At 35.3% G+C, this 27,547-nt stretch overlaps 1 protein-coding gene across 1 annotated transcript; it reads left to right on the top strand.

Moving 5' to 3' along the window:
• The first annotated feature begins 26 nt into the window (after window positions 1-26).
• On the top strand, window positions 27-27,432 carry GSL10 (glucan synthase-like 10). The gene is made up of 52 exons (XM_021965746.2): window positions 27-250; window positions 1,012-1,217; window positions 2,557-2,654; window positions 2,800-2,963; window positions 3,286-3,382; window positions 3,745-3,855; window positions 3,936-4,061; window positions 5,387-5,476; window positions 5,889-5,986; window positions 6,096-6,213; window positions 6,841-6,966; window positions 7,699-7,775; window positions 7,850-7,928; window positions 8,498-8,620; window positions 8,963-9,065; window positions 9,235-9,358; window positions 9,475-9,664; window positions 9,781-9,833; window positions 10,498-10,558; window positions 10,686-10,767; window positions 11,150-11,199; window positions 11,558-11,644; window positions 11,746-11,831; window positions 11,965-11,989; window positions 12,650-12,744; window positions 12,834-12,915; window positions 13,032-13,192; window positions 13,307-13,427; window positions 14,343-14,440; window positions 14,531-14,621; window positions 14,728-14,888; window positions 14,975-15,084; window positions 16,558-16,692; window positions 18,004-18,072; window positions 18,171-18,354; window positions 18,948-19,062; window positions 20,130-20,249; window positions 20,919-21,034; window positions 21,121-21,204; window positions 21,296-21,408; window positions 21,704-21,756; window positions 21,822-21,998; window positions 22,535-22,582; window positions 22,893-23,051; window positions 23,509-23,622; window positions 23,703-23,791; window positions 23,953-24,111; window positions 24,193-24,295; window positions 25,374-25,493; window positions 26,210-26,260; window positions 26,387-26,569; window positions 26,853-27,432. The coding sequence occupies exons 2-52, from the start codon at window positions 1,016-1,018 to the stop codon at window positions 27,087-27,089; spliced, it is 5,718 nt and encodes a 1,905-aa protein (XP_021821438.1). The 5' UTR covers window positions 27-250; window positions 1,012-1,015; the 3' UTR covers window positions 27,090-27,432.
• The last annotated feature ends 115 nt before the right edge of the window (window positions 27,433-27,547 follow it).

Below are 27,547 nucleotides of genomic sequence, written 5' to 3' on the forward strand. Positions count from 1 at the left end.
TTCCCAGCTTTACAAATTAGATTCCTGCGGCATTTTCTTTTTCCTTACCTTTCCTATTTTCAGTTTTCAAACCACATTACCACCTCCACCTTCACCTCCGTTTCGTCTTATTTTCTCAAAAGCTTCAAAGAGAAAAAATCAAATACTAATAGAAGAAGCACGTCGCGTATTTCTTCTGATCCGGAGACCGATTCAACTCGTCCTCAACCCGGCCTCTAGGGTTTTTGTATGCACTGATTTCTCAAATCGGGTACGCCATCTTTCATGCATTTGCTTTACTTTAGTTACTTTATCTATCTGTTTGGTTGCCGAGAAAACAACCGGGGAGAACAAAAAGGAGTTTAACTCGGGGATCTTATTGTTCTTTGCTGCTTTGAGGTTTGGATGAATGAGCTGTAGCTCTGTTAGTTTGAATTTGAGTTTCTTTTCAATTTTCCAAGTTTCCTTATTAGGATTTAACATTTTGTTAGATTTTATTTGTTTCCCTTTTGTTTTTCTCAGTAACCAAACAGTACTCGGGAGTGTGTTTTTTTTAGTTATCTTATGTATTAACAAAAGTAGTGGTTGTCTGAGTTTCCTGTAAATGGCTATGAGATTCTGTAATATGCTGCTTTTTCAGATGTCCCACCTAGGATGTTGTGCCTGTAGGATTTTTATGGGAACATTGGAATATTATGGGGGGAATCAATCCGTTTCTAAGAAGTTATTTCCATTTAAGTTTGGCCATCTATAATGTTTTGGTATAGGGGGCGACAGTGATTCGGACCTTTTACATCTCTATACAATATTATTATGCACGTGTTTGAAAAGTTGTATCTCATTGGTCATCGAATTTCCTGTTGAGAGACCTCAATGTATCAGTTAGACAGCATAAGATGGCTTCATTTAAAAATTTTCCTCTGCTGCCCTGCCTTGTCTTCCTCTGCTGTGATATTCTTTTTGTGGTAGTTACTCTTAGTCTGTACACATCAGCATTTGAATTGTCTTGAAAATTTATTTTCTCTTTTGTAGAAAAATGTCTCGAGTTGAGGAGCGATGGGAGCATTTAGTCCGTGCAGTATTAAGCAGGGAAAGGATGGGGACTGATGCATATGGGCGGCATTCTACTGGCATTGCTGGAAACGTCCCATCTTCACTTGCAAATAATAGGGATATTGATGAAATTTTGAGAGCTGCAGATGAAATCCAAGATGAAGATCCCAATATCTCTAGAATATGTATGTTTCTCATTCTTATTTACTGTTTTTTGCCCAGTATTACTTTTATCTTCTTTGGGTTTTTTCAGTGTTCATATAACCTTTTTATATTTTATTATTATCGTTTAGTTGAGTCTCTCCATGCTAATTGCTTTTCTAGAGTGTAGCAGATTATTGAAATTTACAAACCTTTGTGTACTTCCTTTTGTGCAAGTGCCTTGTACATGCCAATAGCAAATCATTTAGTGCAACTGGCTTCGTAGAAGAAATGCTATTGTAGTTCAATATTTTTCAGTGTCTCTGTGCCTCTGTTAAGCCTTTTTTTTTTCCTCTGATCAATCAGTCTGTGGTTTTGACATGGTTATGTACTTGCAGTTTTAATTTCCCACTCTGGTTATTACTTCAAATTATGGTTTTGTAGCTTGCTTGAGTTGTAAGGAACTTATTCTTAAATGTGATGTAAAAATCAGAGTCTATTTTGGTAGCTGGGGGATTGATACTTGGTTTCTTTGGGCTGGTCCTATATTCATCTGGGTTGTTGAGAGGCAAACCACCTTGAACATTTTCCTTTTTTTTTTTAATCACAAAATTATTTATGTTTAAAACAATAATCTTGGGCAGATGACTTCTAAAATGCATTTTCTTATGGTGGATTGTGTGCTGCTGCTGTAGGTATCATCACAGCTCATAAAACATTCCATTACTCGTTTGCTCCTTAGCTTAGTCCTCTTAGAGTGTTGGCTTTTTGCATGACATTCAGTGATGCAAGATTCAGCTACTATGAAACAAGATTAATTCAAAATGAAGTATAAAACTTATTCGCCCTGTGCAGCGATCCATATATGTGCCAAGAAACAAAATACAATCAGCTTAACAGTCCCATCCAGTCATGGTGAATTACACTAGGAGGATACTCCTGATGCTTATAGGAAAGAAGCTTCAAGGGGATTACTTGTGTTTTCTTACCTAAAAGGAAACACGAAGTACATGAAAAAAAAAAATCCTTGCCCTAGATAGTGGTGCCACTCCATTTGTTGGACCGAGCTGGTTTCAGCGAGGTATTGTTAATTTAACATGATAAGTTATTGAATGTTGTGAATTATCTGTCATCCACACTCCTTCTAAAGGTTAAATGCCAAATAAATAGAACATGAAGGTAGGTAGAATTTGGTTGATAGTACTGCAGTTCTGGGGTGTTTAGCTTAAAAAATTAATTCAACTTGGAGAGTCATCTAAAGCTCAGTTGCTGTAAATTTGATGGTGAAACATTTGTCTATCTTGCGAAGTATACTAATTGTATGTTTGCAACTCAAGACTGGATTTTTGAAAATGCTGAGGGTTTTTTTTTATCCACCTGCAGTATGTGAGCATGCTTATTCACTGGCTCAAAATCTGGATCCTAATAGTGAAGGAAGGGGAGTATTACAGTTCAAGACAGGATTGATGTCTGTCATTAAGGTATATGTTTAGTATGAAGGAAGGGGAGAAAAATTTGAAGCTGTTAGATTTGTACTTTATTTTTCATAAGAATTATATATGAAATTTCTTATATTTCAATTTGACTATAACTTGTATTTGTTTATCCCTTTGAGCAAATTCGCAGCAAAAGCTGGCAAAGAGGGAGGGTGGAACCATAGATAGAAGCCAGGACATTGCTCGCTTACAAGAGTTCTATAAACTTTACAGACAGAAGAATAATGTAGAAAAGCTGCGGGAGGAAGAAATGAAGCTGAGGGAGTCTGGTGCTTTCAGTGGGAACTTGGGCGAGTAGGTTTCTGTGGTCTCAGTCTGACCCCAAAGATGTGTTCGTTTTAATTGCTTAGTTTCTATGCATTATACTGATGGCTTCAGTTTCTTTCTGCTATGGTTCCGTTTTTCTCTACTGTTTAATGGAGCTCGAATGTCGATTTATGAGGCTTTAAGCTTGCCGACGCACACACCCTTTCAAAAAAAGAAAAAAGCTTGTAGACACACATATGCATGATTGTATGCCAGATTGTACTAAGAATCTTTTATTTGTTTTAATGTCGTTTATCGTGTCTTACTTGGATGTTTATGTTGATTTTGTTACCTGTATTTGTTTAATCAGGTTGGAGAAAAAAACAGTAAAGAGGAAAAGAGTTTTTGCAACTCTAAGAGTTTTAGGGACAGTTTTGGGGCAGCTGACTGAGGAAATTCCTGAAGAGGTTGATTTTATAGTGTTTAATCTGTTTGATGCAAAACTTCAGATCTTGTTATGGACCGTGCTTGCATCATAATCAGTCTATAGTCTGCTCTATTTTGCTCTGTAATGGGTTCAATAGAACCCTCCTTTTGTGATCCACTATGTGCTTTGAGTTCCATTTACCAACACCTTGAAACCATCTATGGAGCCTAGTTGTATTCGACCTATTAAATATAATCACACTTTTATCTAACCCTTATTAACCATACATGTGTACTTGGAAAACTTTTCTATCTCGTCCAAGTATGATTGAATTGTGGATGCTCTTTAATACAGGTTTTTTCTGGGTATAATATAGTGCTTCTATCTGTTTTTGCATTGCAGCTGAAACGAGTAATGGAATCAGATGCAGCAATGACCGAGGACCTGATTGCCTACAATATTATCCCACTCGATGCTCCTAGCATAACAAATGTTATTGTATCTTTTCCCGAGGTAATTGGTTCTTTACTTGAATGTTTTAAGTTGACATCTTATTATCTTTATTTGCTATAACTGAAAAAGTTCGTGGCCAGGTTCAAGCAGCAGTGTCAGCATTAAAGTATTTCAGGGGCCTACCAAATTTGCCTACAGATTTTTCAATTCCTGCTACAAGAGATCCTGACATGTTGGATTTTCTACATTATATTTTCGGGTTTCAGGTATTTACATGACCACACTTTTCTCTGAATCCATATGTTGCCTTTGGCTTATTTAAGTTGAAAGTTACCAAGTTCTTAATTTAGATTTTACTTCGGCTATAATTTTAAGAATGGAAACCATTTGTGAAAATTAAAGTTTCTTGTGAAATATTAACAAAATATACGATTATATTATTTGTTTGAGCATAAAATGTACCACCCTCTCACTAAGTGAAGAACAACACCCCCTGGCATTACCCACGACATCCCTGCTTCAGTAAACAATTCCATGTCAAATTTGCAGCAATGGAACAATGAAGCAAAACATGTTTAACACTCTCTCCTTTGTAATTTGGTTTTGTTTGTTATGAGGGTTGTATCAAATGTTGGTGGTTCTCATGTCAACTCTGTCTTTTTACTGTGTTATTATGAATTGATTATTATTCAAGTTTTGTTTCTCATAAAGAAAACTTTCCCTTCTTATTCTGCACATAATACGACAGTTTGGAGACAGACACACATCTGCCCTTCTCTTCTGAATGAAGTCATAGGTTTTGATCTTTGAATGTGCCTGCCAACCAAGCCAAAACTTTATCCTTTGGAGGGACCTTTGCCTTCTGTAACAAACCCACCGGTCCCATTCTCTCAAAATTATCTGAAACAGCTTGGGACACTAATCCTTAAACGCTTCTTCCCTGACCCAAATATCCTCCCAAAACCTGATCCTTTCTTCATTCCTCAGCACCAACTCACAGCACCCTGAAAAACAACCGTACCCTTTGTGAGATATTTTTCCATGGTCTTGCTTCTAATCAATGAATGCCTTTTGGATGCAGATGAATAGGACTTTTTAGTGTTATATTGGGAGTGAAGTGCAGGTGCTCCTGGAGAAAGTTCGATTTATCATTATGGGTTTCCGTTGCACCTGCTTAAAGGACTTATCTTTCTCTATCTTTTGTTTAGATTGTTGAGCTTCTGTGGGATAGGATTGGGGTCTAGGGCAATGTAATGGTTCTGTTTTGGGTAACAGGTGTTTGTTGTATTGCAGAGAAGTGGACATCTTGTCTGCTGTTTTACAATGACTGTCCATCATTTAAAAAAAATGAATAAAATGTAGTTTCTTTAGTAAAAAAAAGAAAAGAAAATCTCTATTTTGTTTCTTCTTCAGAATTATAAATGTTCCATCTGCTAACGGTGTTAACCTGTTAGTTTGTATTAATTAATGTTCCATTTGCTATTGAACTAAATTTTCATTCCATGGTTAATCTCATCTGATAATCTGATTGCTAAAAAGCACTTTGATGTCAAGAATTTTATGAGATTTTATGTTTCTTGTTGCATGCCAGAAAGATAATGTTTCTAACCAGCGGGAACATATTGTTCTCCTCCTTGCAAATGAACAATCTCGGCTTCGTATTCCTGAAGAAACCGAACCTGTAAGTCTAATATCTGTATTTTATGTTACTTAAAAAGTACCTTTGGGTGACCTCTAGAGATCTTAGTATTATGTTATGGTTTATTTTATAGAGAATGTTTTATAATTGATATTGATAAGCAGATATGGGTTTACTCAACACTGGAGTCAGTCTCATGCTTGCCCTACTATACTTTTCACTTTATATTTTCTTTTTCCACCATATTATTTTATTGAAACTTATATATAATAATTGTATAAATCTAAGTAAAAGTGTTATATGTAGAAGATTTTTCTTTATGTATATCATGGATGCATGGTATGGTAATATAGTAACGTGCACTGCAAGTTCTCTGCATCTTATATGTTGTTGTCAATTTGATTCCTTAAATTTGTGACAAGGCTTGATATGTTGTGCCTTTCTATTGCTGCAGAAATTGGATGAGGCTGCAGTACGAAATGTATTTCTCAAGTCCCTTGAAAACTATATTAAATGGTGTGACTACTTATGCATTCAGCCAATTTGGAGCAAGTATGGAATTCTAGACCTGGGTGTTCCTTGATTTTAGTATTCTTATAAATTATGTATATAAAATGAAGTTTGATGATGGAGACTTATTGAATAACTCAATTTTGTGCAGTTTGGAGGCAGTTAGCACGGAAAAAAAGTTACTATATATTTCAGTGTACTTTCTGGTCTGGGGTGAAGCAGCCAATGTTAGATTCCTTCCGGAATGCTTGTGCTACATATTTCATCATGTGAGTAACCCTTTATTTGATAATATGAAATTTCGCGGAGGACTTTATTGTTGGTTTCTGAGTAACCCAATTTTATTGTGGTTGTTGATGACTTGCAATATACTGTCACTGTTCCTGAGGCGCACTTTGTTTTTCACATATAAAAATATGTTAATTTTTTTTTACTCACTGAGTGAAAGTTTGTCCAAAGGTTATTGCTTGTGCAGGAAGAAGTGTGATGTGATGCAAAATGATATGCATACTAAGAGATGACATGACTTTAATAATGTGATTGCTTTCACCCTTTTTTCTGGGATTGCGCATATTTCCCCCATTGGTTGTGTCATTGTGAAATTTACTTCTCTTCTGCTCTCAGAAGTTCTTTGGAATTCCCCTAGTTTGTAATAACTCTGGTGTCGAATGTGAAAAGCTTGTTTGTCTTTTTGACCTTGATAAGCTTTCTGAAAGTGTTATTTTTGTTATTATTATTATTATTTTTAAATTTTTTAAATTTGTTGGTCCAATTGAGTGTTTGACCACTGTATATCATGCTACTATTCTACCAGGCCTGCTACCTTTCTAATTGTATCTCCTCTTGTTTTCTGAAAAATAAGTTCTTATTTTTGAGCCCTAAATTCTATTTTGCAGATGGCAAGGGAAATGGATGAAATTCTAAGACAGCAGATTGCACAGCCAGCAAACAGTTGTAGTTCTGAAAATGGAGTTTCTTTCCTTGACCAAGTTATCTATCCTCTATATGAGGTTGTGGCTGCGGTATGTCTCTGGGAGGGGCTATAAGGATGTTCTTTGGCATCCACTGCTCTACTTTACTACTGTTTGTATCTTTACTGATTGTTTTAGCTAAACTTGATTGTGGTTGAGGCAGGTATATACCTGTCCCTTCATCATACTGATGTGGAGAAATAATATCTTTGAATTTAGCTGCTCAGTTAATGATTTGTTTTTATCTTCTTTGCCACAATGTTGTTCCTTCCTTTTTTTTTCCCACCCAATGTGTTGTGCATGAGGTAGGTTTAGTTATTGTCTACAAGATTTCATTAATGTTTCTTCTTTAAAGAAAGTGTTTGCAAATGTTGCTAGATGTGTTTCTGAAAATGCCTACCTTCTGAAAATGTCACTAGATATGCTTCTGGCAAGCTCACTCCCTTGAGTTTTTTTTTTCCTGGCCTATAAAAAAGATAAGAGTATGACTTGCAGTGTGATTATATCTTATCTCTGGTTGTCGCTTATGTTAAATAGGCAGAGTTTAACCTTACATCTTATCTCTGGTTGTCTCCATGGGCATAAGTCTTTTGTCCATGAAATATTGTGGTCAGGTCTAAGGTAATGATGGGGAATCATGTACTTTAGTTTGGAATTATATTTTTCTGTCAGGCTATATATACAGTTCTGTTGTAGAGAACTAGCCTTGTCATGGATGTTTCAGCTACTAACAAGGTGCAGTGATTATTTGAAAATTGCCTACTAAACTACAGCTATGCACAGGAAGCTGCAAACAATGATAATGGACGAGCACCACATTCTGCCTGGCGCAATTATGATGATTTTAATGAGTACTTCTGGTAAGAATCATTTGTAAGAGTGTGCCATGTAACATATGTTAACACCTTAAAGGCTAAACAGTTTTTATTTTCAGGTCACTTCATTGCTTTGAACTTAGCTGGCCCTGGCGCAATGGTTCATCTTTTTTTCAAAAGCCAATCAGAGGGTCAAAGGTTGGCTTCTTTCTTGATAATATATATTTTTGGCCAAACCACATTCTTGCTTGGAACATGGCTATGGTTTTGGGGTTGTATATGTCTTCTCATTAGATGTATGCAATAGGTGCATAGATTTAATGGGTGTAGTCCTAGATCTTGGAATCATATAGATTTGTTCTGCAGTCAACATTGATTCCAAGATCTGTTCTCCAGCAACATGAGATTTGACTTTCAGAAAATACTCTATTAGAACATTTTACATAGAAAATAATACAATGACTATTAGGCATCTACTGTCCAAAAATTTCGAAAATGTTATGATGATTTCTCTAAATTCCGAAAACCCCTAAACTTTGAAAGTCTTTAATTTTCTGATTTTTCCGGAAAATCTAGAATTTCAGAATCATAAGAATATTGGGAAATCTAATGTTCCGTAATTGGAAATGCATTTGGAATCCTTAAGTTTCAATATATTTCTGAAGCACGTTTTGGGTCCAAATTAGCCATATGAAAGCCTACTTTGTTGGTTTGTATGTTTCATATTGCTACATATGGGGTTAACATATGTGCCTTTTTTATTACAGAATATACTTAAATCTGGCAGAAGTCAACATCGAGGAAAAACTTCATTTGTAGAGCACAGGACATTTCTCCATCTATATCACAGTTTCCACCGTTTGTGGATATTTCTTGTAATGATGTTTCAGGTTTGCATGCCTATACTGACCCCTTTTATAAATTTTGTTCTCCTGGGTGTCTCTGGAGCTATGCTCTTTATGCTATGGCTTTCCCCCCCACTCCCCCCACCCCCCCTTTTTTTTTAGAATGTAAACTTTTCCTAAGGAAAAGTTATCTTGTTTGGCAATATATTTTATCCCACTATGTTAAAATCTTCTAATACGAGGGCGAGTAACTGGTCAAGTTATGAAACTTAGTTATTTTGATCAACATTCATCGTGCTTTAGGACTGCTGTAGTTCAAACTTTTTTTTGGGTCAAACTGTAGTTCAAATTTTTTTGAAACTAAATATTCTATCTTTGAATCTTCAGGGGTTGACCATCATTGCATTCAATAAGGGACAACTGAATGCGAAGTGTATAAGGGAAGTTCTCAGTCTCGGCCCAACATTTGTTGTAATGAAATTTCTTGAGAGTATGTTTTTCTATTTTATTAAAAGTCCGGTGTGGTTGCTTTACTATCTTCTTTTCTTGAGAACTTGTAATATTTAAGTTTGTAGCCAATGATACTCAACAAGGGTATTTCTTTTAGTTGCACAATACTAAAGCTCCTTCAGTTTCTGAGATGGTACTTCTTTGTGTAGGTGTTCTTGACGTTCTCATGATGTATGGTGCATATTCTACAACACGGCGCCTAGCAGTTTCTCGAATTTTTCTCCGATTTCTTTGGTTTAGCACTGCATCAGTGGTCATATCTTTTCTTTATGTGTAAATTCTTGATCACTCCATCTTCTGCTTGGTGTTTCTTTTTCTTATCTTTTTAACTTTGTTTGCTTGATTTTGTTAATCAGAGGTAACATATATTTCTCTATGCCTGAATTCAGGAAAGCTCTCCAGGAAGAGAGTAAACAAAATGGAAACCGAGTTATTTTCAGATTGTATCAGATCGTTATAGGCGTATATGCTGGTATCCAGTTCTTCATTAGTGTTTTTATGAGGATCCCAGCCTGCCACAGTCTGACCAATCAATGTGATCGTTGGCCTCTGATTCGTTTTGTCAAGTGGATGCGCCAGGTTTGTATGCTCGTCAGTTTCCATTTTTGTTCTTTATGCCTTTATTTTTGTGTTTCCAATCATTTGAAAATCTTTATTGATTCATTTATTTATTGTTTCTTATGCTAATTTTCAAGGAGCGGCATTATGTTGGACGTGGCATGTATGAGAGGACTACCGATTTTATCAAGTATTCCCTAAATCACTTTTATTATTATTGTTGTTATTTTTTGAAATCATTCTGAAACTGTTTATGTTGTGGACATTAAAACAAGCTTTGCTTGTTGGTGAAATGCTATATGTTCCCGGGCTTTTTTATGCATTAAAAGGAAAAGAAAGGAACTATTTGAGTCCAAACATGTAATGATGTTCATTAAAAAGCTTGAAATTTTTTCTGGAGTTGCATAATTTTACTGTAATTTTGCAACCACAGTCCTGGTAGCAAGGTTGTTAAAATCAGGATTCTTTTGGATGGCAAGGTTTACTGTCAAATTAAAGTTTATAATAAAGCTGCTCAAAGGGTACCTTACTAGCGCAATGTTTCCACATGAGCAATTAGTAATTTAGTAATCTTTCACCTGAAGCATTTTGTGTTACTTCTTCAATCTAATCTTTCCTGGTTTTAAAAACCGTGGCTTGTCCATATTTTTGTGGACAACTACCCTGCCCATTCCTGCCAAAAGGAAAAATATTTCACATATTTTTATTGTGTGCGGTGATGACTAATATATTGTAATTGAATATTTTCCATGTCCTCTTTTTACAGGTATTTGAATTCAAATAGCAGTGGTAATTTGATGTTTAAACCCACTTTAAGTTGCTAAGAATTCTTAATTTTTTTTTTGTCGGTGCAGGTACATGCTATTCTGGCTTGTGATTTTGAGTGGAAAATTTGCTTTTGCATATTTTCTGCAGGTTTGTTATGCTAAACATGCTCCCATGGCTGTGTTTTTTGACAAATAGTTATTTAATTTACTGTGATTTTTTTTTTGTGTGGTGTTAAACATTGATTTCTAAACGTTTTCTATCTTTATTTTCACAGATCAAGCCATTAGTGGAACCAACTAAGACTATTGTGACATTGGGTCCTATACGCTATTCTTGGCATGACTTGGTTTCTAAAAGTAAGCATCTGGTCTATCATTCCATGGATATTTTTGATATTTCAAATGTATTGTATTTTCTAATATATTCTTAGATATACTTAATTAATACATATAACAACTTAAACTGAAAGTTTGGTGGAAAAGTTTTTAAAGGAGGACTGATTCGGACTGAAAGTTGGAGCCATGCTATGATTCTTGTCTTCTGGAATTCCATTGAGTTGTCTAATGTGATATTATAAATCTTTAATTATATGATGGTGTAAGTATGGAAGTGGATTGGGGTTACAAAATATTTATTGTGGTAATAAAGAGCTCTTAGTTGCTCTTTTAATGCTAGTAAAAGCACCTACAAGTTTTCCCTAATTATACCTCTGACTGTTTAAATACTGTGTGCTTGCAGACAATCATAATGCTCTGACAGTTGCTAGTTTATGGGCTCCTGTGATATGTGTAAGTTTGAATTATGTTATCATCAATATTATTGTGTTTATTTTGATTCACTCAAGTCTGCAGTCATGCAACTTTTATGCTCATTAAACTTTATATTTTATAAGATCAGTGTCAATGTTGACACGGGATCCATTCTAAGTGGCTTTTGAAGCGTCGCGAAAGGGGGTAGAAAAGTAGTTTTAAATGGCAGCTAAAAAGTCAAAAGTAAAACTGGACGGATATTCTCAGGCATTTGCAAATTCTGCCCATAAGAGGAACAAGGGCATGAGATAATATATTTTCCTGGAACTCAATTCTAGTTTAATCGTGCTTTTTCCTTTTTCCTTCTTTCCTCTTGCTATGTTCCTCTCTATTGCAGATTTATCTCTTAGATCTCCATGTATTTTACACACTTATATCTGGTGTGTGGGGATTCTTGCTTGGAGCAAGAGATCGACTTGGAGAGGTCAGTTATTGTTGGTTCACTTGAATTGTGTTATTACAGCTGACGCTTAATTTTCTATTATATATTACTTAAATGTTTCATCTCTGTATTATAATCTCCAGATAAGATCATTGGAAGCACTTCATCAACTTTTTGAGCAGTTTCCTAGAGCTTTTATGGGCACTCTTCATGTGCCTCTTCCTAACAGGTTATATATATATTTCATTCAATTGATTCGTTTTCTCATATAAATATTGATACCACTAATCAATTTTTTTGTCTTTTCTGTTTTCTCAAATCTTTGCATCTGAATGTTGTTTTTTTTATACATTTTTTGGCAGGACTTCCGATCAGGCTTCTAGTGAGGTGAGTCAGAAAAAGTGTGGAAAACATGAGAGCTTTTATATGTTGAAAAATTAACTAATCATTAATTACGTTTATGTAGCTGAAGTCTGTTAAATCATTCATGTCTTACGTGAAGGGTTTTATTATAATATTTAAGTCTATTGTAAAATTTTCCTTATTTCTCATAAATTTGGATGTGGCCTTTGATGGTCGTTTATTTTTGCATGTAAATTATGCTTTAATAGTTTCCTATATTTGTTATGTCAAGTTTAGTAATTGATTTTCATTATGTGATTATAGTTTTGATCCTTCTTGGGTGCAAATTTATTTCTCGTATTCTTAACATCATTGTTCTGCTAAACAAATATTGCTTAGGGTTAAATTTTTCTTTGCATAAACAAATACTGCACGTATTGTTATCTGCATGTTTCTTTGAGGGGTCTTTTGTTGTATTTTTTATTCTCTTCAGATAGTGGATTCGTTCTCCTTTCTTTGTAACTAGCTTTTCTACTTTAATAAATTGCTGTTTCTCTTCAAAAAAAGTAATATGATGTTCTTTGTTGTTTGTGCTTTGACATTTTAGATACCTTTTACAGTTGTAGTAGTTCTTTGTATACAGTTTTTGTATTCTGGACCATATTTGGGTATATAAGGGAAGCTTAATTGGGTTTGTGTTTCAAGGTCATGGAGAAGAACAAGGTTGATGCTGGTCGATTCTCTCCATTTTGGAATGAAATTATAAGAAATCTAAGGGAAGAAGATTATATCACCAACTTGTGAGTGTTGAAATTAACCCATTCATTTTATTTTCTTTACTCTACATTCTTTGAACAACTCAATGTATATTTTTACTCTTTTTTTCCAGAGAAATGGAGTTGCTTGCCATGCCTAAGAACTCTGGAAAGCTTCCCATGGTTCAGTGGCCCCTTTTTCTTCTTTCTAGCAAGGTTATTTAAAAAAAAAATTATTAACGTTCTGTATTTTTTAAAGTTAATGTGTTAATTCTAATGGAACATAGTACCACATAAATTTTGTTTCATGTAGTTGCTATTTGATTATGTAGATATTTGTGGCCAAAGATATTGCCGTTGAGAGTAGAGATTCACAAGATGAACTCTTGGAGAGAATTTCAAGAGATGACTATATGAAGTATGCTGTCCAGGAGTGCTTCCTAACCCTTAAGCTTATCTTAAGTGAAATATTGGAAGGTGAAGGATCAATGTGGTAAGTTTATGTTTGAAGATAGGATTGCTTTTTCTAATATTGGTTCTCATGAGCACACCTTTGAGCTTAGGAATTAAAAACCTTATATTGTAATTATATTTTCCCTTTTGTCAGGGTTGAACAAGTGTACAAGGATATTCATGAGAGCATAGCTAAGAAAAGTATTCATGTTGATTTTCAACTGAATAAGCTGCCACTTGTGATATCAAGAGTTACTGCATTAATGGGAATTCTGGTTTGTATTACTTATTTGGATCCTTGATGTAATTCTGGTTCTTATTAATTGATGTCTTTTGTGACTCAATGCAACCTTTGCCAATTTGGTGAATAGTCTTTTCGCCCTGTGCAATTTTGGAGCATCTAGGTCGTTGAAGCAGACCCTTTTTCCCCCGTTGCTTTTTGCACCCATTGATGTCTTGAGTAGATTGTTAGGTTCTTTGCTATCTTGTCAGACTTAAGAGTTGCTGTTTCCTAGAGCCTTGTTCTGTTGTTCTAGATGTATTTTAGCTGTATTTATGTTTTCTAGCTACTGATAGGTGCTGTGGGCTTCATTTCTGTTTTTGTAGATGTTTCTTTTACTCAATGAATTATTTACTAAATCCTCCTAAAAACAAAATATCAACTAATATGTGGGAGTATCTCCCAATATTTTCATCCTTGCTCAGATGGGGATTCTGAGTTTTTGAACTGTGATGCTTTATACGTTAATGTGATATTGTTATTTTTGAAGGCCTTTTACCTTGTAATTTGTAAGTCATACGCATTTCTATTTATTGTACACATGTGTGTCTGTAATAACTCGAATATAGGAAAAAATAAAAGGGAAATGTGATGGAGGGTTTTCATCTTCAAATTCTTCTCTTTGCCCCTTCTGGAGACTTGGGTCTAAAAGTATGTGAAGTGCCTTTTAGGGTGGGTTAACACATTCGTAGAAATCTTGATCAGGGTTGTGTCAACTTCATTTGGGCGAATAAGATCTGCCATGTTTTAAGTTTGAGAGAGCAGCTCTCTCAAATTTAAGTAATCTTTTTGAGTTCTTTGTAATTATATAAAAGTTGATATTGTTGGATAATTATTTGTTTGTGCTTTATTCCATTACTTTGATTTCTTTTCACTAAAAGCATACTGTTTTGTTTTATACATTATACAGAAAGAAGGGGGGACATCAGAACTGGAGAAAGGTGCAGTTAAGGCTGTTCAAGATCTTTACGACGTTGTGCATCATGATGTCCTTTCTGTTAACATGAGGTCAGTTAAACTTTTGATATATGCTAGTGTGAACAGAATAGTAGTTTGATTCTCTTCTAATCATATCACTTTATTAACTACAACTTTCAGGGGAAACTATGAAACATGGAAATTGTTGTCAAACGCGAGGACAGAAGGTCGTTTGTTTGCAAAGTTGAAGTGGCCCAAAGATCCTGAGTTGGTATGTTTGAGTAGTTTTACCTAATCTCTTCACTTCTCTGTTTATGTTTATGGCTGAATTGTGCTTCTGCATCTATCTGAGAATTGATAGTTACCGTGATATGTAGAGAGCGCAAGTTAAAAGATTGCATTCCCTGTTAACCATTAAAGATTCGGCTGCCAATATTCCCAAAAATCTGGAGGCCAGACGCCGGCTTGAGTTCTTCACAAATTCCCTTTTCATGGAGATGCCTGAACCAAAGCCAGTCCGCGAGATGTTATCCTTCAGGTAATATGTTCTTCATTTCCATTGCTGTGAGATTAAGATGTGCTTGATATATCTAGCTTTCTCATCTTTTTGATCATGCCATGCAGTGTGTTTACTCCATATTATGCTGAGATTGTGCTTTATAGTATGGCTGAACTACAGAAGAAAAATGAGGATGGAATATCAATATTGTTTTACCTTCAAAAAATTTACCCAGGTAGCATTTTTTATCTCAGTATTCTTGTTTCTGCATGTTTTATGATGTGGTTGATGTGCTTTCCTTCATAATTAAGCCCCCAAAGTTGGTCAATAAATTAGTTGCTTATTGCCAAAGTCTGCTCAGGTGATACATTATAGTTATAGTTATTGTTTAATAATTGCAAGAATTGGCCTGGTTACCTGTGTTATATTTTACTGTGTTGTTCCCCTTCCCTTTTTAAAAACATAAGCATTTATGGAGTATTTTGTAAATCCTATGTTGCACCAATACGGATACGGGTACGGCGATACGATATGATACGATACAATACGATACGCCCATACGGCAAATCTCCAAAAACTAGGATACGGGTACGGCACCGATACGGTGATTAAAATAATATAAATAGAAAAATTGATATTTCATCCATAATAAGTTGAAAACATTAACAAAACACTTAACTTCATTCAAATCCCCATAAACAAAGCACAAATTAAACAAAACTATTACCACCGGCTTTACCATCTTTGTCAAGCTTCTTGACATATTTCCATAAAGGAGTATTAACCACACAACAACTTATTAAAGAATATACAGCCATCCCCACCCTAGTATTACCCATATACCTATTATCTAATTAACAACACAGCAGCTTATTAAAAGAATAAGAAGAAAACCTTGAGCTGCGTAAGAAACCCACCCAACCAAATGAATCTGAGATGGCGCTGGTGATGGGTGCGACGGCGATTGCTGGTGGATTCTCTTCCTTCTTCCTTCTTCTTCTTCTTTTTTGGTTGCCGTCTGAATTGCCCAGAAGACCTGGCCTCTCGACAGAGGCAGGGTCTTTAAAATTCTAAGTTTTAAGTTTACATTTTAACCCCAAATACTCAATAACTTTCAAAATCACCCCAAAATTTTCAAATTTTTTTCTCTTTTACCTCTTGATGTATCACGAGCGTCTCGTGATCGTATTTATGGAGTATTGGAGCCGTATCATAAAGTCAACAGGTCAGAAAAGTCTACGATACGCCACGTGGCTAATCGGTTACTTATCGGTGCTGTATCGGATACGCGCATACCCCCAAAATCGGGGCAACAGAGTGTAAATCTAATTTTTAATGCCCTCAGCCTCGTACTTCATCCTTAGGGGTGATATCACCCCACCTAACCCCCCTTTTTTTTTTCTCTTTCTCTCTCTATCTCTTCTTATACATCCTTCTTTGTTGAGGAAAAGATTGGGATATCACTAATAAGAAGTTGTGAATGAATATTTCGGAAATTTGGTTGATATGATTTGTATTTGCTGTATTTCAATGAAACAATGGCTAATGTTATGCTTCTATTTGTAGACGTTGACTCTCTCACTCGGTTACAGCTATTATGCAGATTATGGTCTACATGATTGATCTTTCATGACCATCAAATTTTTACATTTATATTGCTAGATTTTCTTCATTGTGTTGCCTGTAATGTTAACATTTCTATCGGCAGATGAGTGGAAGAACTTTCTTGCCAGAATTGGCCGTGATGAAAATGCACTTGACTCAGAACTTTTTGACAATGCCACTGATATCCTTGAGCTTCGGTTTTGGGCCTCTTACCGAGGTCAAACATTGGCCAGAACTGGTAAATACTTTTCTCTAGCAATGTCTTGGGTATATTCTCGCTCACCCACCCATCCTCAAACACCTTTTTAGTAGTTGAGTTCCATTTTGATTAATTTTCATTGTTTCTAGTAGAGTTTGTTTTAAATTTTCATCATCTCCTCACCTCCTTTGGTTTTGTTAGACAACTGTTTAGTTTGAGGCTTTCCTTGTTTTCATCTCCGCATTGACCTTGTTTTGCTTAAAATGTAGAGATGGTGTATTTGGTTTGGTCAGTAATGAATTTCTCATCTATTGATGCGTTTTTTTCTACAGTATTTTTCCTGGTACTGGTGGCCTCTAGTGAATTTACACTTCCTCGAATGCTTTGACTTATTTAACATCTGAATTACATTTTTTCAGAAAGTAATTGGCCAAATGAAAAAAAGGGAAAAGGAAAGAAGTAACTGATAAACAACATCATATATGCTTGAAGTAAAGAACGTCATGTATATATATATATGATGTTTATCGGTTACTTTTTTCTTTTAACTAATTTTGTCTTTGTCAAAATATATGTCTGAGAAAATGTAATTTTTTTTGTTACCTAATGTTATAGTACCATTATGCATTGAAAGCCTTTTGAAAATAGATGGATGCCATTTGGGTTTAATTGCAGTTCCTAACTAAATGTATAATTCATTTGGGTAGCGGACCAGTTGAGTTGCAGATGAAACTTATTACTTTTACACAATGGTTGATTTGGAAATTATTTATTTGTTATTATACTTTGTATACCAATATTATCCGAACTGAAGTCCCTGTAAAATTAATTTTTTCCTACACGTCACCCTGTTATTGGAATTTGGAATGTTATTAGGATGTTATTAGGTTGATTTGGATGGAATGAAATAGAAATATGAAAAATTATATTCGAAATTGGTATTTTCAAGCTCAATAACCAAATATACATGCACTCCTCCTCCCTTATGTTTTTATGAAGGAGAAGTGCATGCTGACTTTTTTGGAGTGCTTTTAACAGCTCCTTAAAAATAATTAGAAATTTGGTTGAAAACCGAAACCGAAATTCTCGGTAAACTGAACTAAGGTGATCTTGGTTGGTTATGGTTTTGAAAAATCATTACCAACATCATGTCTGGTTAACGGTTTAGGTGTGCCCGCCCCTATTTTTAGTGGTTAGTAAGGTCGACACAGCTACATTGTTCTTGGCTTTCATAATTCCCTTTGTAATATATTAATGCCATTTAGTTCACTCCTAACACATACATGTGTGCATGCTTGTCTTAGTGAATTCATGGTTTTCTGCTAAATTGTTGAGTTGTGTGATACGCAGTTCGTGGGATGATGTATTATAGAAAAGCTTTTATGCTTCAGACCTATTTGGAGAGAATGAATTCTGCAGGTTGGCAGCGCCTTTTGTTTTTATTATTATTACTACTGCTTACTGTTTTTTCCCCTATTTTATCCTGCTTTCTGAGCCATTTCATTATGTGTTCGCAGTATCAGATGTGGAGGCTGCAATTTCTAGTAATGACACAGCTGATACTCGAGCATTTGAGTTATCTCCTGAAGCACGTGCGCAGGCGGACCTGAAGTTTACATATGTAGTTACATGTAAAATATATGGAAAACAGAAAGAAGGGCAAAAACCTGAGGCTGCGGATATAGCGTTGCTGATGCAAAGGTGAGTAGTTGCATAGAGCTAAATATCAATGGGAAAACCAAGTTACCTTTCATTGTTCTTCACATTTTTGAATTTCATGTGTGTGGGTTCTGCAGTCCTATGTGGTTTTTGTGTGTGAGATTTTTTCTTTTTTTGTTGGAGGGGGGTGAGGGTGGCAACATTGTTATGGCTTGTGTGATACCAGCTTGGACAGTCCTCAATTTACTTGGTCTACCATCTAGGATAGGTGGGTCTGAGTCAGATTGGATAGGTTCTTTTTCTTCTCCTTGTTGGGAAGAGTCTTCCAATTGTTGGACAGGAGTGTTGGGATAGAGTTAGACCATCACCTATTCTTTTCCCTAAGAAACACAAAATTATTATTAATCAAGACAGTTTACAAGAAGAATGGGCAAGAATTAGATTCCTTGCCTCTCTTAATTGGGTGGTAGTTTTCCATTTGCTGTTCTTGGATGGACTGTTTCTGATCCATCTCCTTGTAATTTTGTTGTTCTTTCCAATGAAATTCTTGTTTGTATTTTCTTATTGGTGCATATGTTTGTAAAAACTATGTCTGTTTTTTGCGCATCTAATTTTGCTATTTATTTTGTTGTTAGAAATGAGGCTCTTCGGGTTGCTTTTATTGATGAGGTTGAGACTTTGAAGGATGCTAAAGTGCACAAAGAGTTCTACTCAAAACTCGTAAAGGCTGATATCAATGGGAAGGATAAGGTTCAATAATCTTTATTTTTCTTCTAATTTATGTTCTGCTTACAAGCTCAAGTCCTCTTTTATGGTTTTACGGAATCAGTGATTGGGATTTGCATCACTTTCTTGAGTTTTTTACTTTATTTATTTTATTATTTGGATTTGTTCACTAGTTCGACTGTATGCATACAAAAAAGGTGAAGGCTGTATGTTTGTAGTTCTTGCTCCTCGTTCTGTGTATGTCAGTAATCTTTATTTTCATATTAATGCTTCTTATTGGCTCTTTTGCAATCTTTAATGATAAATTAACTATCAAATTTCACTCCTTACTGTCTCTTTTCCAGTCTTTAGTGACAGTTGATGTATCTCTTAATGATATTCTGTAATGATACACGACATAATTTTACTTTGTCCATTTAATGATCACGCCTAAATTTTGGGGGCATATCTACCATTCTAATGTATCTCTTATATTTTTTAATTTGTAGTTTTTTTTAAATAATTTTTTTTATCCCGTCAGGATTTTGGTGGTTCTGTTATTAGGGGTTGGCAACTCTTTCTTGAGAGAGCTTTTGGGATTTGTTGAGTGGTTTGATTAAACATATATAGGAAAAAGAGAGAGGCGGGATTTTTCTGTTCTGGCTCCTTGTTTTGTTTATCATGATGTTATGTAATAACTTGTGAAAAAATAGTTGATGACCTGGCATTCTAAGCAGATGGAACCAAAAAATAATAATTCCTAGTCGGTACTGCAAATGCTTTGCCAAATGAGGATTTGAGATCTTTCTTGTGGAACTAACTTTTAAATTTCTTGGTTTGAGAACTTTTAATTGGATTTTTTTTTAATGCCATGCAAGAATTTTTCTCATTTCACTTTTTATTACCACAAGCTCTTTTTTCTCAATGTCAAATTCGTAAACTCTCATGCCAATCAAGATCTACTTGTGTAGTTTGATTTTGTGAAATTGCTATATATGGTAGTTCTGGGTTAGAGGATGTTATAATAGATATGTTTTAAGAAATATGTTACCTCTGTGCACTCATGTTGATATTATGTTTGTTTTATGTTCACTATCACTTGGATTTTACAGGAAATCTACTCCATAAAACTGCCTGGAAATCCGAAACTTGGTGAAGGAAAACCTGAGAATCAAAACCATGCAATTGTATTTACTCGTGGAAGTGCAATTCAGACAATTGATATGAATCAGGTAACCAATTGTTTTTTCCTATTTTAGATGTCTCATATTTTGTGCTATGGTGTCACTCTGCTAGAGATTTTTGTGGTAACGCTAAGGGACTCATACCAAGCTGGTTTAGACTACTTGTTTACACTATATATTTGGTGCGTTTCTTCCATCTTGGTTGTTAAAAATTGAAGTGGTTGAGAGGAATATGGCCAATTCAAAAAGATACCATGCCAGCTGTAGTAAAATAAATGGGAGGGTCAAATTTTGTAAAAGGGTAAAATAAACAGGAGGGGAATATGGTCAAATTTTATTTTGGTGGTGGGGGGATGGAATGTGTAAACCAGCCTTTAGATGGATAATCTGCTTAGAATATGATCTTCCTAAAGCTACTATTCACAATATTAGCACTTTACATGCACAATCGCTCATGCAGTTAGCTAACAGCTCTTAGGTCAACTCAAATTGATTATAGTTCTGTGAGTCATTTAAATGCTTGGTAATTGTTGCACCATCTTTATTTTCTTAAATCAAGAATGCTCTTTTAGAACCAAGACAGTAGGGATATTAGTGTTTATTATTATTATTATTATTATTATTATTATTATTGTAATTTTTATTTTTACACATGAGCTTATTCTTCACAGCTCTTTCTAATTGTGAGATTGCCCTTTATTATTATACTGTCCATAGGATAACTATTTTGAGGAAGCTTTGAAGATGAGAAATCTACTAGAAGAATTCCATTGTGATCATGGTATACGTAATGCTACAATTCTTGGTGTCAGGGAACATGTATTCACAGGAAGGTATGTTTAAATTGTATCCTTGTACTCTTATCTGGAAAGAGCAACTTGTCTTATTTGTTTTAAATGGTTATTTATATTTTGTGCAGTGTCTCTTCTTTAGCGTCATTCATGTCCAATCAGGAAACAAGCTTTGTAACTCTAGCCCAGCGTGTCCTTGCAAATCCTTTGAAGTAAGTCCATTGTAATGATACCAAAGAATTTGTCAGCGTCCCTGGATCTTTATAATCCATACATGAAACTGACATTGTAAGCAATGTACAGGGTGCGTATGCATTATGGTCATCCTGATGTGTTTGATAGAGTTTTCCACATAACACGAGGTGGTATTAGCAAGGCTTCTCGTGTAATTAACATCAGTGAAGATATCTTTGCAGGTATGACTCTTGGTTGATGAATTTCTTTGTATTGTTTTTTTTCCATTTCTCGTCTTTGTGCACTCTGTATACCTCTGAATTTTTATTTGTTAACAAACCAAAATCTTCAAGTTTTGTTTTGTTTGAGACTAACCCTAGGGCGTTGATTGTTTGGTATATCTTGGATCGCTCCTAGAATGCTTGTTGAGATGCTTGCTAGTTGAAGAAAAAATATTGGCACCATAGGTGTCAATAGAAGTATTAAACTTGCTTTTTGAAGGATTTAACTCAAACATCAGTTGGTCTTATTATGCAGGATTCAACTCAACTTTACGCCAAGGGAATGTGACTCACCATGAGTATATTCAGGTAAGTCTGTTTCTTTCCTCATTTGGGACAGCCATACGATGTGAGTTTCTGATAATAATTTACAGGTTGGCAAGGGACGAGATGTTGGGCTCAATCAAATTGCGGTATTTGAGGGGAAGGTTTCTGGTGGTAATGGTGAACAAGTTCTAAGTCGAGATGTATACAGGCTGGGGCAGCAGTTTGATTTTTTCCGGATGCTATCATTTTATTTTACCACCGTTGGCTACTATTTTTGTACAATGGTATAATGATTGTTGGTTAACTTTACTCTCTTTTGTGCTTATTGTAATTTATTGGGGTTAAATGAATTGAAGGTAGAAATGCTGTTAATAAGCAAATGGTTTCTATGTGCAACTGTTTTGGTGTTTATATTCTTTGTATTCCTACCCGAAAAAAAAAAAAAAAAACTTTTAACTTTTTGTATGAAGTACATAACTTGCTATTAAACATGCTCTTCCTAAATAATTTTCTTAGTTATTCCTAATGTAGCTTATTCTTTGAATCTTGGTGTCACTAAATCTCTAGTTGATCCTCAATATCAAGCTGCAATGCTTTGTCCCCCATCAATTGGTTCGGCACACGGATACTATAATGCTAAAGTTCCATTATGTTATAAAAGGAATATTACCTTCCCTTTGTAATTGTTCTGATACTGTGTATACTCCCACATGTTTACTGCTTTTGAAGTAATGGAACAGTTTTCAGTTGACATGTTGAAAGCTTTCAGTAAGCTACTGATTTTTTTATCTCACAAGTCTTCCTTTCTTCTCTTGTGCAGTTAACAGTGCTGATGGTATTTATTTTTCTCTACGGGAAAGCATATTTGGTAAGTGCACATTTCGCTGACATCATGCTAAATTCTGATTTGTACTCACTAGTAGTAATCATCTGTCTGTGTCGATATATGGCCATGCTTACTTCAATCCATGCATGTGTGTGATAAAGTAAAATCCCTAAGTAATATTATATTCCATTGATGGTGCAGATGTGGTACTGTAGAAATAACTTGTAGGGCTGAATGCGCTGAAGCTTGCATTGTCATTTTTATGCTTGAATGCTTCCCTTGTGCATGTGTCTGTGGGTGTGCTCACGTGAACTTTCTTATTTATTTTCATGGGAACATATTCTTGTTTCAGGCATTATCTGGGGTTGAAGGAGAATTGCAAGACAGAGCTTTGGTAACAAAGAATACTGCACTGACTGCTGCTCTTAGTACACAATTTCTCATCCAAATTGGTATCTTCACTGCTGTCCCAATGATTTTAGGCTTCATCTTGGAACAAGGTTTCCTAAGGGTAATTACCTGTTATACATATTTATATATGTTTGGCGCCGCTTTAGCCTTAGACCTCCCTCCTGTTTACAGACTTGTATTTAAGTGATCTAATTTTGTATCTACACTGTTCTCAAGATTTTCGACATGCATTTTAAACCTGTTTTCCTAAGTACCATAGGTGTGATACTAAAAGCTATTCTAAAAGCGTAACATAAGTTTCAAATCTCTGCTTCTGATGTGTAAGTCATTTTTAGAGGTGCACATTTATTTAGAACCAATTATGATAGGGAGCTTGGTGTGATTTCTGAAAACAGGGAGGTCTTTCAAGGGGTGCTTGAAAGTAATTCAGGTTCCTCCTGAATAGCATATTTTTCAGCTTTCACTAAATTCTGGTATAGTATTTTACATGTTGTTTCAAAAAAAGTTTAGTTTCTCCTTTGTTGACTCTTCACTTTTTCCATTGACTCCTGCTGCAGGCCATAGTCAGTTTTCTCACAATGCAGCTGCAGCTTTGTTCTGTCTTCTTCACATTCTCCTTGGGTACAAAAACACATTATTTTGGCCGAACTATTCTTCATGGTGGTGCAAGGGTTAGCTTTCCTGCTCTCCTTTCCTCCTTGATTAATGTCTTTTGTGGATAGCATATCAATTTATGCTTATTTCTGAGCAGTATCAAGCAACAGGCAGGGGATTTGTTGTACGTCATATTAAATTCTCAGAGAACTACAGGCTCTACTCCCGTAGTCATTTTGTTAAAGGGTATGGTTCCTTATCGCTTTCTCTGTTTTAGCCTTCCCCTTCTCTCTTCTGAGACTACTTTACTTTCATGTTTATTAAGGTAAACCCTACCAATCCTGATGATAAAGCGGTTTCTGGTTTTTCCTGTCTATTTAACCAGTTGACTTTATTCTTGTCTTCAGATTGGAAGTAGTGCTTTTGTTGGTTGTGTATCTTGCATATGGTTATAATGATGGGGGTGCTCTAGCATACGTTCTTCTCACAGTTACCAGTTGGTTTATGGCACTTTCTTGGCTATTTGCTCCCTATTTGTTCAATCCATCTGGGTTTGAATGGCAGAAGTAAGTTTTGTTTCATTTCCATCCTTTGAATATTTTTTCCCCATTGTACTTCACTGGATAACCCATGATATTTCCTTTCAGGATTGTGGAGGATTTTCGAGATTGGACAAATTGGCTTCTTTACAGAGGTGGAATTGGAGTTAAGGGTGAAGAAAGCTGGGAAGCTTGGTGGGAGGAAGAACTGGTATTATTTCTGGTCGATGATGCCTGCTTGTTTTTCAACCAAAACATGAAAAATATTTTTGTTTGTTATCTTCAGTTTTGGCCCTTCAATTGCTTTACTTGTTAGAGCTTTTCACAAGTGACAACTTCGGTTTTATCAAATTATGTCTAGATAATAATTGGTGTTTTAATTCCCTAATGATGAACCTACATAGTAAGAAAGCTTGTCATTTTAGACCATAAGTTAATGTAATAGTATTATTATTGTGTAATTTGGTACTGTGAATTTCATGTTGACTTATCTTAATGTTTAGCAGTTACCATATACTTAAGGGTGAGATATTGGGTTCTAGGTTGCATTAAGCTGGAGTCACCTGTTATAAGTATGTGTTCAATTTGATTGAAACTCTATAAGCTAACACAACCTGTGTTGAATTAAGCCAATATAATATGTTCTAAAAACCCTATATTACTTGCAGGGACAATTCTATCCACAGAAACTTGTATAGATTTAAAATATATAATGTATTTTTTTCTCTCTCTCTGGATTGCTCAGAGGAATCAAATAAATATTTAACAATGCATTCCATACCTTGCTAAAAAGCTGGTCCTCTGAAATAATCTGGCCAATGCCTGCACCACCCCAGGAGCATATGCTTCAAAAAATCACCATAGGGTAGGGTGATATGTCTGGAATCACCCATATAACCCAGGAGATACAATACATTATGAAAGGAGACTGGCAACCTACCCATTTGGTGATTATGGTTCTGGACATTACCGAAATGGGAACTGCACTAGTGGCAGTTGCTAGGGGTTGGGTTTGCCCCAAGCAACCTGGTAATTGTGCTTATTGCGGAAACAGCCCCTCTTAAAATAAGGTTATGGCTTGATATGTCTGCCTGACCCCTTCTTATCTTGGGTCATCATCTAGTAAAACCGTTATGTTACACTCTTCTTCTTAGCCTCCATCCTTGTTTTACCTCCTTAATCACCGTCCAAGTGAAATAATGCACTTTCATTGTCTATTTTATTTTTCTTAGATCAATTGCGTTGTTATTTCTGTTCCCTTGTTTATGTTCCTGAGGTTTCATCTGCAGGCACATATTCGGACCTTTGGAGGAAGGATTGCAGAGACAATTTTGAGTTTGAGATTCTTTATCTTCCAGTATGGCATTGTCTACAAGCTACATGTGAAAGGAGATGATACATCATTGACGGTAACTGTTTATTTTAAATTAATTTGGGCGTTTTCTATTTCCTTCAAAATGCATCCAGTTTTCCTATATTTTGGCTTGTATCTGATTCGTGCCAAATTTTGCTGCTTCAGTTTACCACTCACCTATTTTACCCTGTATCTGTTTTCTTCCAAGGAGAAAGCTATGCATGAGCTATAGATGAAACTCCTTTATACAATTGTGTTGATATGTATCTTTTTACAACAGTTTTCTTCTTTCATTATTTTCTTTAAATCTTACTTTATTTGAAAAATGGCTTTATGGAGTTTATCTCTTTAATCTTTTAGCATTTGTTAAAGATGTGATTGGGCTGTTTCCATTTGTCATCCATTACTCAAATTGTACTCTAGAGTATGTGAAGAGTGGGACCATGTTCACTTACTAGTCTTTTGTGTCATTTATCTTCAAGTCCTGATCCTTTTAGGAATAAAGTGTGTATAAAGCATTTATTTTTTCTTTTTCTTTGGTGAATACAAAAGGCCTATCTATTATCTGTTATTAAGCGACTGCCTTGGCTGGCATGGTGAAAAGGATAACTGAATATCATATGAACTTATGACTGAAAACTAGCACACGGAGAGCATCTTTAACTGTTTTGCTTTGTTGTCTATGCCATGTTCAGCAATTTCTGGGCTGTATATAAGCTGATAGTTTCCCATAATACATGAATTTGTCCTAATATTTGTGTTTTACTGTAGGTGTATGGCGTCTCATGGGCTGTGCTGGCAGTGCTTATGGTTCTTTTCAAGGTGAAGAATGACTTGATTTAAAAAATTATAAATTAAAAAAAAAAAAAATTCATATATTTCAGCCAAAATCTTGGGATGCAAGTCCTGTTTGTTTGTAATTAATATTCTTTTGCTTTGGTTTCACAGGTATTCACCTTCAGCCAGAAGATATCTGTTAACTTTCAGCTTCTGTTGCGCTTCATTCAAGGTGTCTCCCTCTTGTTGGCGCTTGCTGGTTTAGCAGTTGCAGTTAAACTTTCAGATTTGTCAATTGCAGACGTATTTGCTTCCATTTTAGCTTTTATCCCCACAGGGTGGGGAATTCTTTCTGTAAGTCTCTTCATTTCTAGTTCTCTTTTTTCCTCTTACTAATCCACTTCTCTTTTCATGTTATTTTCATAACAAATATGCCTTGTGTAATTGGCTACTCTCTAGCTGCTCTCTCTCTCTCATGGGAGACCTAATACAAAAGAATATTTGGAAAAAGTGAAATTATGTTTTTCTATGCATAAAATGATTCTTTTGATATAATGTAGCCTGACTGAAATACGTCAGGAACAGTTTAATGTCCCCGTCCTCCCATTTATACGTTAATCTGTCTGATGAATTCCAGATTGCTATAGCTTGGAAACCCTTGATGAAAAAACTGGGCTTGTGGAAATCCATCCGTTCCATTGCCCTTCTATATGATGCTGGTATGGGAATGCTTATATTCATACCCATTGCATTGTCATCATGGTTCCCATTTGTATCGACTTTCCAAACGCGGCTCATGTTCAACCAGGCTTTCAGCCGAGGGTTGGAGATCTCTCTTGTCCTTGCTGGAAACAACCCCAATACTGGAGTATAGTGACTCAGTTGTTTGTTCCTTTGTGTATCATTGTAAGTATCCCAATGTTTTCTGGTAAACTTAGGGGGTAGCATGTTATTTTTTCAGTTATTTGGCCCAGCTTATCCACTAATCATGTACTTGGAACTTCCATTTTTGAGACACTGTAAATAGTTGTGTAAATCGATGATTGTTTTCTATCCCCATTCGGTTTAGTTGCTTTGTATTCTGAGGAATGTATACGCAGTTTGTGGCTTCAAGGACTTGGTGGTCATACCTGAGGACATCTGAATTAAATACTAAAAGGTCCATGCCTTTATGAACATTATGATTCCTACTTGTAAAAATTATTTTATTATCTTGATGCCTTGGGATACTTTAGCATAACGATATCAACTTGAAACTTATCCATTGCATCAAGAAAGATTATAGATAGATATTGACTGATTGTTTGCTAATGTCTTTCTACAAGTAATTTT

The sequence above is a fragment of the Prunus avium genome, chromosome 6 (genome assembly GCF_965620075.1).
Source record: "Prunus avium chromosome 6, drPruAviu1.hap1.1, whole genome shotgun sequence".
NCBI lineage: Eukaryota > Viridiplantae > Streptophyta > Magnoliopsida > Rosales > Rosaceae > Prunus > Prunus avium.

Excerpts from the sequence above, each read along its gene's own strand:
- GSL10 (XM_021965746.2), top strand. The coding sequence starts at position 1,016 with ATGTCTCGAGTTGAGGAGCGATGGGAGCATTTAGTCCGTGCAGTATTA. Across the intron at positions 3,383-3,744 it reads CTGAGGAAATTCCTGAAGAG|CTGAAACGAGTAATGGAATC; the intron begins GTTGATTTTATA and ends TTTGCATTGCAG. Across the intron at positions 3,856-3,935 it reads TTATTGTATCTTTTCCCGAG|GTTCAAGCAGCAGTGTCAGC; the intron begins GTAATTGGTTCT and ends GTTCGTGGCCAG.